This window comes from Coenobita brevimanus, chromosome 23 (genome assembly GCF_032717465.1).
Source record: "Coenobita brevimanus isolate Jiangsu-jjx chromosome 23, ASM3271746v2, whole genome shotgun sequence".
Taxonomy (NCBI): domain Eukaryota; kingdom Metazoa; phylum Arthropoda; class Malacostraca; order Decapoda; family Coenobitidae; genus Coenobita; species Coenobita brevimanus.
The window spans coordinates 54,148,990-54,162,002 of NC_136976.1; the positions used below are offsets into that span (position 1 = coordinate 54,148,990).

The window sequence follows — 13,013 nt, forward strand, 5'->3', positions numbered from 1 at the left end:
GCCTGCCCCATAGGGCAGCCACCACTTCTGTATGGGTTCACAATTGGCCATGCATATACCTGTACTGGTTTTAATCCTTTCAGGGTATAAGGGAGCACAAGACTATATTATTACAATTTAGGTCACAAAATTGTAAAGACAGGAGACTGACCTGTTTCCTTAGTATCATTTTACATAATAGGAAAATTTCCAGTAACCTCTTGAGGATTCAAACTGGTGCTCAAAAGACATGACCTTCATCCGTAATTAGTGGGCTATGTAAAAAAAAAAAAAAAAAAAAAAAAAAAAAAAAAATTGTGACTATGATGCATGGACAGCATTGCTGTACTGTAATTCCTTTAAATCCTTAGAAGCCCCATTCATCCACCGTAACATTACACTGACACACCTGACCAATTTTGCTTGTTTCCAGCCTTGCACAGTTGCATAAAACCTCTGTAGTCAGTTGAATAGTAAATCATGAAACCAGAGGTTATAATTTTTCCTATAATGCTGTACTTCAGCAGTAATAAAAAAATCCCATGTACGTTAATGCAAAAATTATCAATGGTGAAAAACAGGTAAAGATACGTAGGCATGTTTATACTCTTGGATTACTCATATGGTTAATGCTGGGCTTTGCTGTTATTAAGAACAAAACTGTAGCAAACCCATTGTAAACTGCGAGATGTCACAGGGCTGGCTGGTAAGACTGCATGAGTTTAATGTCATGTCCACATAAAAACCAGATTCAGAGATTATTTAACTGGAACATACATTATGCACCAGAGATTATGCAGTGACTGCTATACAAAAGTTCCAATCTGCTGATTACAATACTTGATTTTCCTTTAAAGTTCTGTACTGCAGAATGGTTTCAAAACCTCACAACTGGAGAAATTCCCAAATATGCTCTAAAACTACCTTACAATGAAAGCTGCCTACACTAGTAATGAGACACTGTTGATACTAATCTTTAATGGCCTTCAACTCTGCATGCAGTGCACAATAATAAAAATAAAACTGTTTCAGTAGTATTTATTGGTCAGTGCAACAGATGCTACAGCCACAGGCATGACAGCAAAGTCGTGAAAAAGAATATCCAAACTACGATGTTACTCCTTTATTATGGAATGATAAACTGCTGCTAGGTCAAATATTAACATTATACAAAGGGCAATGGATTGAGACTGATTAAAACATAAAATTCCTGTTTTTTTCTTTTATTTTTCAATACCAAAAGAAAACATTCCTATCAATTGCAAGGAAAATTCTATTTAAAAAATGACTTCATTCATACTTCATCCATTACACGAGGACTTCCATATCAATTACAAACGAGCAAACGACTAACATTTCTCATGAGAGATAAGACCTCCAGTTAATAATAGTTAATCAACATGTATAATATTTGGTAATGTAACTGGGAAACAAAGCCCAAGTGCCTACAAACAATACAAGGCAAGGAGTGAACTGAAAACTGATATATGTGCTTTCTGGTTATGTTTTATTAACATCTAGTATGACAGCTAGCTCAAAACAGCAATGAACAAGATTATATGAGATATTGTAGCAAATTCATACAACACTAAGGCATCATTTCAGTTTTATTTGGTACTTTCCTTTTTTTTTTGTTTTTTTTTTGTCTTTTTCAGAACTGTTTTCAATGTTAGGATGCTTCTTGGATATATAACACTTTGGTCTGAGCCAAAACTCCAAAATTGTCAACAGTCAGTGGCATATGGTCATTGTTTTCTTGATCTGTTTCATTTACTGTTGCATACTGCCTAATAATAAGTACTCTTACCACACCACTTAAAAAGACCTTGTTCCCAGGAGTTCTGGTTGTCTCTGCCTCAACAGGCACACAATAACAGCAACAGTGTAGAATACAAGATTAAATACCCAGGAAGCATTAGAAACAAGACAGTCTCCTCAGAGCAAGGGTGCAGGTTTATTGGCTTCTCATTTGGTTTTGCATGTGCAATGGCTTGTATATGGCTCATCAAAAATACGTCCAATTCTCTCTGGACAACACTATCTCTTCACTCATCTACATGCAAGCAACAGCTGCTGCAAGTATTTAGGCATCATCATCTTCCTCATCATCTTCTTCTGTCTCCTGCAGCCATGTAAGCCATTGATTCACCTGAAAAATAATATAATAATAATAATAATAATAATAATAATGATACTGTGTTGTTGAGTGAAGACGAAGGGGAGCTGCAAGGCTTGGTGGATGAGTTTGGGAGTGTGTGTAAGAAACGGAATCTAAAAGTGAATGTAGGGAAGACTAAAGTGACGGTCTTTGAGAGAGGTGAAGTCAGTGAATGTGCAGCGAGGATGGATGGTGAAGAATTGGAAAATGTGAGTACGTTTAAGTACTTGGGTAGTGGGATGAGTAAGGATGGAGGTTTGGAGGGTGAAGTGCTTGAAAGGGTACAGCAGGGAAGAAAGGTTGCTGGTTCTTTGAAAGCAGTGATAAGAAACAGGAAAGTGAGCATGGAAGTGAAAAAGTTACTACATGACAGTATTGTGATATCAACTCTAACGTATGGAAGTGAAGCTTGGACGTTGTTGGAAGGACACAAGTCAAGAGTGAGAGCAGTGGAAATGAGTTATTTAAGAGGAGCCTGTGGAGTCACATGGAGAGACAGGCTGACGAATGAGGATATAAAGGAGCGTTGTGGTGTGGATGTGGATGTGATAGGAAGTGTTATGAGGAACACACTGAGGTAGTTTGGCCATGTGGAGAGGATGGAGGGTGAGAGACTGACGAAGAGAGTGTATGTGAGTGAGGTGGAGGGGGGAAGAGGGAGAGGGAGGCTGACGATGAGATGGAGAGGTATATGAGAGAGGGGGGTGTGAGTTGGGAGCAGGGCAGTGAAATGGCAGGGGACAGGGCGACGTGGAGGCAATTTGTTTGTGGCCACCCCAAACGGGATTGAGGCGTCTGGCAATAGATAGATAGATAGATAGATAATTTGACTTAGTAATCAGACAATCAAACTCAATACTAATGCTGCAAGTGGATTTCCCTTACTTGAAACCATGTATGAAAAAATGTTACCATTCATGATCATCCTACCTCAACTTCTTAACTACAGTATTCAACAATCCAGAAATGATGAGGGAGCAGCTCTTTATATATACAGTAATCACTCAATTAGTTCGATGTTCCACATCAGACATGTTCCGAATTCGAACTTTAGGCCTTGGCTCTATTATATCTGTGTTTGGATTTATTTGTACCTTAACACAAAATTTCTGACATCACCGGTTGGGCAGCCTACAAATTCAAAAAATCGGTTTGGCGGCTGGCTGGCCTCTCTGGTCAAGCATGGGTTAGACCCTAGCTCACAAACTGAGCAAATATGGCCGTCCAGCTCCTCACCAAATGGTCAAAGTCCCCTGGCCACCCACATCACTCGGATGCTAATGGCCAAGCACGAGTAATACAGATTCTAACCTACAAGCTCAGCAAATATGGCCGTCTGGCTCCTCACTGAATGGTCAAAGTCCCCCAGCTGCCTGGATCACTCGGATGTTCCCAGGCATGCGCGGCCATCTGACCCCCTACCAAATGGTCAAGTTGCCTGGCCGGCCAGATTACTCAGACACTTCCTGAGGCCATGATACATGAGACTTCAGTGTTGCTCATTTGCCTGGCCGAGCGAAACTGACCCTTGCGCTCATGGGTCAGTTTGGCGCTTTTTACTTGTGTACTCACAGCCAAGTGTGGGTACAGACACAGTAGCACAGTGTTCATGTGGCAGCACCGAACCTCAGTTCCCACCATTCTCTCACGAGTGTGGACGTGCCTGTAACCATGGCTGCTTCCACTGTTACATTTATGGTGGTTCCCTACCGTCTTCAGGCCTTGATTTTCCTCTGTGGCATTCTTGTGTGTGATAATGACCCCACCACAACCCAGGATGCGAAAGAGGAAGGTTTTGACTCTGGAGTTTTGACTCTGCAGAAGTGAGATACGGAGCATGGTTGACGCGGGCTGGACCACTTCACGCATTCTGCAGAAATATGACCTGGCCCGTTCAACCTTGTTTCGTACCAAGAAATCACAGGCCAAGCTGACTCAGTACAGAAATGACTACGGAGATGCCACTGGGAAGGGTGACAGGAGGGTGATGTCTCAGCCCTGTCACGCTGCCATCGGGCAGTCGACTACGGTTTGGCTCCACCATCAATGGGGTGCTAGCCTGCTTGACATGGGACCAAGCTGAAGGCAGCAGCCGAGAAGTTTGCATGCCTAAGCAATGTGCACAACTTCATGGCATCTGAAGGTTGACTCTTCTGGTCCAAACTGCAACATGGACTTACTGGCTGTAAGACACATGGCAAGGCTTTGGATGCGACAGCAGACGATGTTGAGCCGTTTTGCCTGAAAGTGCAGTGCCTGATTGAGAACGAAGGCCTTGCTCGGTCATGTGTACAATGTTGGAGAAACTGGATTCTTCTGCTACACCCTGGCAGATGAAAGGGAGAAGACTGTGCCTGGTCAGAAGCTGTCCAAACAGCGTGTCTCAGTTTGTGATGCGCCAATGCTAGCAGGATGCACTGCCTCAAGAACGTTATTACTGGATGCTCAAAACAGCCACGTTGTCTCCGTGAATTAGTGGACGGCCTGCCTCTTAAGTGCTACCATTCTGTGAAGGCCTGGTTTACCTGTAAGATCTTCACAGATTGATTCCACAGACAGAAAGTGGAAAGTAGAGTGACACAAGGAAGGAAAGTAGCTGGTGCAATGAAGGCCTTGATGAGAAACAGGCTTGCGTGTTGCAGCTGCAAGAGGTTTACATGAAGGAGTGTTAGTGCCAACTTTAACATATTGGTGTGAGACTATGGTGTGGCATGAAAATGAAAAATAAGACTGAAAGCAGTGGAGATGGGATTACTAAGGAATATATGTGAGTACAGAGAGTGGATAGGGTAAGATATAATGTGACTCGTGAAAGATGTGGAGTGAGGATGTCTATCGACAACAGAATAGAGCGTACTGAGATGGTATGGTCACGTGGAGAGAATGGATAACAACAGAGCGGTGAAAAAGGCATATCTGAACGAATTTGAAGGAGGGAGGAGGCAAGGTAAGCCAAGGAGGTGGAGGGATATGGTGGATGTGTGTGTGAGAAGGAGAGGTTTGAAGTTGGTGAGGCTATGGGACTGACAAGAGATCAAGCTGGCTGGATGAATACTGTGAGGAGAAGTGCAAGATCAGAGATTTGGCACCCCTTTTTAACGTGACAGTGTTTGGATTGACTATTCGATATGTTTATGTGAAGCTACAGTATGTGGTGAATGTTTTTGGCATATCAGATACAGCTAGGATTCCAGGGGCTTGAATGGAGAGTGAATGGAAGTGAGACCCACTGGACTGGGCAAATCTGGGCTGCTTGGACACTGCTACCCTCACCCTGCCCTATGGTGGGAAAGGAGGTCCGGATGATGGTGATGATGATGATTAGATCTCTATTTATCTATAGACCGACGCCCTAATCCCGCAAAGGGTGGCAGCAGACAAAATCCCTCCAGGTCGCTCTGTCAGCCACCATTTGACTGCCCTCCCCCTCACTCACTCCCCCCTCCCTCATATACCTCTCAACTCCATCCCTCCACCTCATCCTCTGTCTTCCCCTCCCTCCACTTCACCTACATACACCCTCTTAGTCTTTCATTCTCCTTTCTCTCCACATGTCCAAACCAACTCAGTGTATTTCTTCTAATTTTCTCAACCACATCCACACCCACCCCACAATGTTCCTTCACTTTTTCATTCATCAACCTGTCCCGCCACGTCATTCCACATGCTCCTCTCAAGTAACTCATTTCCACTGCTCTCACTATTGACTTGTTCCCCTCTAGCAAAGTCCATGCCTCACTTCCATATGTCAGGGTAGGGATCACAATACCATCATGCAGTGACTTCTTGACTTTCATACTCACTTCCCAATTTAGGGAAAAAAAAAAAAAAAATTGCTCCTCCAAAATTATGGTGATCTTACAGTTCAGTATCTTATATGTAAAGAAATACAGTAAGTACACTAGCTGATTTTGGAACCATGTTTAGCATTCCGTCCATACAAAACATTGGCTGTACCATGGTCATCCCTAGGATGGGAATACCTTTGCAGGAAGCCTGGCACATTCTGTATGTAGTCAGGGTCTTGTTATACTGTACATGTAGTTGGTATACTACCGAACAGGAACTTGGTAGACTAGTGCAGAGTTTTGCTGATGTCTGTGAGTGTCATGCCTTGAGGGAAAATGTAGAAAAGAGTAAAGTGATGGTACTCGAGAAAGGTGATTCCCAGTATGATGTAACAGTGAATGGACAGAGACTGGAATTGATGAGAGAGTTCAAATACCTGGGTACAGTGATGGAAAAAAAAAAAAGAGAGGAAAATGTGCAAAAGTGGAAAGTACAGAGACACAAGGAAGGTAGCTGGTGCTATGAAGGCCGTGACAAGAAACACAAGCTTGAGTGTTGCAGCTGCGCGAGGCTATGTGAAGGAGTGTTACTGCCAACTTTAACAAATGGGTGTGAGACTATGGTGTGGCATGAAAATGAAAAGTCAAGAGTGAAAGCAGTGGAGATGGGACTGTTGTGGAATGTATGTGGAGTACAGAGAGTGGCTGGGATGCAAAATAATGTGATTCGTGAAAGATGTGGTGTTAGGAAGTTTGTGGACACCAGAATCGAAGAGAGTGTACTGAGATGATATGGTCATGTGGAGAGAATGGATAACAACAGTGTGGTGAAAAAGGTATATCTAAGCAAATCTGATGGAGGAATGAGGCGAGGAAGAGAGGTATGGGAATCGGTAAGGCTAGGGGACTGACAAGAGATCGAACTGGCTGGATGAATGTTGTGAAATGAAGTACATGATCAGGGATTTGGCATCCCTTTTCAACGTGACAGTGTCCGGACTGACTTTATGGAATACATTTGTGTGAAGCTACATAATGTGGCAAATGTTTTTGACATATCAGATAGAGCCATTCCAGGGGCTTGAATGATGAATGAATGGAGGCATGGTCCATTGAACTGGGCAAACCTGGGCTGTCTGAATGCTGCTACTCCTCATCCTGCCCTGCCCTGCCCTGCCCTGCCCTGCCCTACCCTCTGTGTGTGTGTGTGTGTGTGTGTGTGTTTCTTACCTAATTGTATCTTTACAGGAATGAGTCAAGCTCGTACTGTCCCGTGTCTTAAACCATATTTATCGTACATATCCTAAAATTTGTGAATTGTTTTGGCACACACTATTTCATTCGGTAGTGCATTCCACTAATCAATTGCTCTGTTTGGGAAACTAAATTTCCTTACGTCTTTATCACCTCTCTTCTTATGCAGTTTTTTGCAATGTCCTCTTGCTGATGCTTCCCCATAGGTTAAGTAATCATTTATGTCTATTTTCTCCTTCCCTGATATGCGTTTATATAGCATAATCACGTCACCTCTTTTCCTTCTCTCCTGTAGTGTTGGTAGATTCAATTTTTTTAGTCTTTCTTTGTAGCTTAGATCCCTGAAGCTTGGTACCCATCTTGCAGCTGCCCTTTGAACTTTTTGAATCTTGTCTATGTGTTTTTGAGATAAGGACTCCAGACTACTGATGCATACTCCAGGGTTGGACTGATGAATGATATTATTACGAGTATCTTTCTTAGCATGTCTTCATTTATGTATGTGAACGCTATTCTCATTATTTGCAAGCACTGTATACATGTTCCGTACCTTCTCACTGATGTAGTCAGCCGGAGATAGTCTGTTATTGATAATCACACCTAGGTCCTTCTCTCTTTCTGATGTGTGTAGGGTTTTATTTCCTAACGTATAATCCCAATCAGGTCTTTTTCCACTTTTACCAAACTTGATTACTGTACATGACACTTGTCCACACTGAAATCCATTTACCATGTATTACTCCATTCATGAAGTTTTTTTAATTCTTCTTGTAGCTCTTTACAAGAGTCAGTGTTAGTAATTCTCCTTTGTATTTTTGCATCACCTGCAAACACATTTAGATAGCTTTCATTTCCAGTGTTACTGTCTGTATCATTTATATACACTAAAAACATGATTGGTACCAGCACTGAGCCCTGTGGTACTCCATTTGTCACTTCTCTCCATGATGAGTAATTTCCCCTTAGTACTGTTCTCATTTCTCTTTTTATGAGAAAATCCTGCATCCAACAATACAGTTTGCCTCGAATTCCTCCTTGATTGTACAGTTTCCATAAAAGTCTTTGGTGGGGTACTGTGTCAAATGCTTTCTTGAAATCTAAATGGATACTGTCCACCCATCCTTCTCTTTCCTGTAATGTATCTGTTACTCTGTCATAGTATCTCAACAGATTAGTAAAACATGATTTTCCTTTTCTGAAACCAAACTGTCTTTCTGTTATCATATTGTGTTCTTCTAGATGATTTACCCAAGCTTTTCTTATAAGCTTTTCTAATACCTTGTTTACAACACTTGTTAGTGATACTGGTCGGTAGTTGAGTGGATTTTGTCTATTTCCTTTCTTGAATAAGGGAACAATGTTTGCTTTCTTCCAAATATCAGGTAGTTTACCTTGACTCAAGGATTTCTTGAAAATTAAAAATAATGGTTTACTTAACTCCTTTGCACATTCACGTAGCACCCAACATGAAATTTCATCAGGACCATTTGCTTTTCCTTAGTCTAATTTACTTAGCTCCACCTGTATTACTTTCTTGAGATCTTGTTTTTTACTTCTTCCTCTTCTATACCAGTGATTACTATAGATTTGTTGATATCTACTGAATCTCTGACTAACTTAGGATTGTTTTGGATTATTCTTTTCACTTCCTTTTCAATGCTTTTTTTTCCACCCTTGTTTCTAAGTCTTTCTTTACTTTCACCATTTCAGCATAAGTGGTTTCCACATCATTTTTGTAGCTTTGCACAGCTTCATTCACCTGTGTTATCTTCTCCTCAATATCACTGCCTGGTCTATCAGACTGCTTACTTACCTAATTGTCTCATATTTTTGAACTCTTCCATAATACTCTCGTGGCTGACTACTGTACTTGCCATTTCACTAATTTTCCTCCTAGGTGTACCCATTTCTACTATTAACTCATCTATGGTTGTGTCTTTCTTGTTGACTTCCTTTCCTAATTTTTCTATTTCTTCCTTCTGCAAGTGCATCTGTTTCTTAATTTCATCAGTCTCATTCTGAAAAGCCATCTCTAGTCTGTGTACTTGTTCCATCAGTTTATTGTGTCTCCATTTCAACCAGTTCTTGGTAGAAATCATCATCCTGCTTTCTACCTTTATCCCTTTTCTTTTCCAAATTTGCTTTACTAAAGTATGTGGTCATCCTGCAGTAATGCACATATACTACTTACACTCTCTGGTGCAGTCGTAGACTAAACAAATGATCAGCTGATTGTGTGCATTCTTGCGCTACTTTGTTTTCTTTTCTGTTTGAACGAGTCTTACTTAAAACTTCTTTTTTATATTAGAACACCTTTAAGTCTAACCTGGTACAGAGCTTGACTCATATAAAGATACTAATTTAGGTAATGCCACTGGCCAAGTTGGCCAGGTATGGAGTGGTGGCGGCCTGCGTCTGCTCTCCTCGGTCTGCAACAAGTGTGCGTGCGTGAGTGCGTGTGTGTTACCTAGTTGTGATACACGGGAAAAGAGCTACGCTCGTGGGGTACCGTCTCTGTTTCTCAATAAGTCAAATTTTGCTTGAACTTGTGTAAGTCTTTAGACTGGACGATCTCTTTGTCCAGGCTATTTCACAGATCTATACACCTATAAGGAAAACTGTGTTACTTGATATCATTCAAGTGATCTTAATGAGGGAGGGCAGTGTTTGGGAGCTCCCTGTACTGTTGGTTGCAGATGATACTGTATTGTTAAGTGAAAACGAAGGGGAACTGCAAGGCTTGGTGAATGAGTCTGGAGTGAGTGTATGAAACAGAATCTAGAGGTGAATGTAGGGAGGAGTAAAGTTATGGTCTTGCAGAGAAGTGAAGTCACTGAATGTACACTCGCACCAAAAAGTATTGGTGCACACTTGATGCAAAGCAATTTGAGAGACAGGCGATGGCTACTGGGAACTGAACAACAATTTTTTCCCCATGCTGATAAACTTGCCTTCTCAAGGATGCAATACATGGCTTGTTTATGACATTTTCTAGTCCGTATTGTTCTTATATGTAAAGCAAAGTAGTTACAAATAATTCTTGCTGGAATGCATGAGCTGTAATGGTCATTTCGGATATCATCATGCCTCATCTGTGCTATAGTTTTTGGTGTGACTGTACAATGCAGCTGGATGAGGGGGGAAATGGAAAACCTGAGTTCGTGTAAGTTCTTGATTAGTGTGCTGAGTAAGGATGGAAATGAAGAGGGTGAAGTGCTTGAAAGGGTACAACAGGGAAGAAAGGTTGCTGGTTCTTTGAAAGTATTGCGATACCAACTTTAACGTATGGAAGTGAAGCTTGGACCTTGTTGGAAGGACATATGTCAAGAGTGAGAGCAGCAGAAATGAGATGAGAGGGGAAGGTTTAGTTACACGGAGAGACTGACTGCCAAATGAGGAAGTGAAGGAGTGCTGTGGTGTGGATGTCGATGCGAAGGAAAGCATTAGGAAAAATACACTGAGGTGGTTTGGCCATGTGGAGAGGATGAAGAGTGAGAGACTAACGAGGAGAGTGTATGCGAGTGAGGTGGAGGGGGGAGAGGGATAGGGAGGCCGAGGATGAGATGGAGGGATGGAATGGAGAAGTATATATATGAGAGAGGGGGGTGTGAGCTGGAAGCAAGTCAGTGAAGTGGCATTGGACAGGGCGATGCGGAGGTGATTTGTTTGTGACCATCCCTTACGGGACTGAGGCGTCTGGCAATAGATAGATATCATCATCATCATGGTCATCCAGACCTTCTTTCCCACCCTAGGGCAGGGTGAGGAGTAGCAATGTCCAGACAGCCCAATTTTGCCCACTCCAATGGGTCTCGCTTCTATTCACTCATTACTCAAGCCCCCCCCCGAGTCCTAGCTCTATCTGATACGCCAAAAAAGTTTCACCACATTCTGTAGCTTCACATAAATGTATCTGATAAGAGTCAATTATGCCAGGATTCTAGGGGCTTGAATGGTGAGTGAATGGAATCATGACCCAGTGGATTGGGCAAATTTGGGTTGTGTGAATAGTGCTACTCCTCCCCCAGCCCTAGGGTGTGAAAAGAGGTCCAGATGATAATAAACACACACACACATACATACATATATATATATATATATATATATATATATATCCCTCCACTATCCGATGTAACAGAGCCAAAGGCATGTCCGGAAAGTGGTCCCATCTGGAAAGTGGGCATCTGACTGCTGGACTGGTACTTATGGACCCTAACCCACCCCAACTTTGAAAGCCATTTAAATAACTCCCTACCAGACAAGCATAGCACTTATTTAAACCTATTTAAGACCCTATTCACACCAATAATGGACATAAAGCATGAAATAAATGAAATGGAACCAGAGAATGAGGAATTAGAAGTATGGAATATATATATATATATATATATATATATATACTGTAGACACACAGTAATCCCTCCACTATCCGATGTAATAGAGCCAAACGCATGTGCGGAAAGTGGGCCTCTGACTGCTGGACTGGTACTTATGGACCCTAACCCAGCCTAACTTTGAAAGCCACCTAAATAACTCCCTACCAGACAAGCATAGCACTTATTTAAACCTATTTAAGACCCTATTCACACCAATAATGGACATAATGCATGAAATAAATGAAAAGGAACCAGAGAATGAGGAATTATAAGTATGGAAAATACTTAGGCCTAGCAGCATACAGGGTACTGTACTGTACTTACAGCACATCTGTGGCTGCCTCCTCTACCTCTCAAAGGCTCTGGTAGTTGTGAAAATGCTCTTGAAGCACATACAGCAATTCAGTGTTGTGCTACACTTAATTCTTTGCACTGAGAGTTATAATTGTTTAACATTACACATTCTTAACTGAACCACACCAGTTTCAACCGCCACTTTGCACTCCACAGTTAATCCTTTGCACTCTAAATTCTAATTCCATAACAATGCACAACACTGTAAATTCCCATAAGGGTCTAGTGGTGAGGTACTGCGGTTTATTCACTGTTTATTCACAAAAAACGAGCACATGCGGCATCAATTACGATGGACGTCTTCCCTGAATGAATGTTAGGCAGTAACTGGGAACAGGGTTGCCAGATCTGAACTCGGCCACATTACCAAACTCCTCAATTACCATTACCAAATTCTTAAAGGAAGCATTGATTCTTCACTTATTATATATACACAAGTGGAAATACATGTAATCACTCTCCTTATAGTTAACAGAATGTTGATTATTTTCACGCTACGTTGGCTAGCAGGTTAATCAGAGAGGGCAGACAATCCACCATCTCCATCCTGTGTATCCTCATACATGTGAAAAATCCGTTTGGTAATGCATTATTCTGACTCATTACCAAACGAATTTTTCATTACCAAATTGGCCCACATTTGGTAATGAAAAATACCAAATGGCAACCCTGACAGGGGAGGGGGGAGGAAGGAACGGGTGAAGGGTCTGTGGTGTAACAGCTGTTCGGTGCTGCGCGGCAATTTCAAATTACAGGTGGGAAAAAATTTGGATTTTTTCTTCTTCTTCTTTTTATGGCCATTTTTGGGTTCCGAAGGTCCAGGTCCACAATGTCTGGTAAGTGGGGTGTCTGGATAGTGGGCGTCCGGAAAGTACAGGGATTACTGTACATATATCTATCTATCTATCTATATATATATACCTGTATATATATTTGGAACAACGTTACACTATACACCAAGAACTGCACTTACTTGGAAGAGAGCTTTTCCTTTTCCAGGGTAGTCTTGGCTAAGATCTTCCTTCCATGTGAGGAAAGCATCCTCTTCTATGATCTCAAGGTCATAAAGATTCACAAACCACCTCAGCAACATGCCTGTTCAAA

The 13,013-nt window shown here is 41.8% G+C and overlaps 1 protein-coding gene across 1 annotated transcript in view; it reads right to left on the reverse strand.

Annotated features, from left to right (window-relative positions):
• Positions 1 to 1,002: 1,002 nt before the first annotated feature.
• The window catches only part of NAT1 (N-acetyltransferase 1), a 221,574-nt gene continuing 209,563 nt past the window's right edge, over positions 1,003 to 13,013 (reverse strand). Inside the window, exons 17-18 of the mRNA XM_080267270.1 lie at positions 12,883 to 13,004; positions 1,003 to 2,128 (exon numbers count right to left, since the gene is read on the reverse strand). Of these exons, the coding sequence (XP_080123396.1) occupies positions 2,063 to 2,128; positions 12,883 to 13,004 (188 nt within the window). The 3' untranslated portion in view covers positions 1,003 to 2,062. The remainder of the gene's footprint in view (positions 2,129 to 12,882; positions 13,005 to 13,013) is intronic.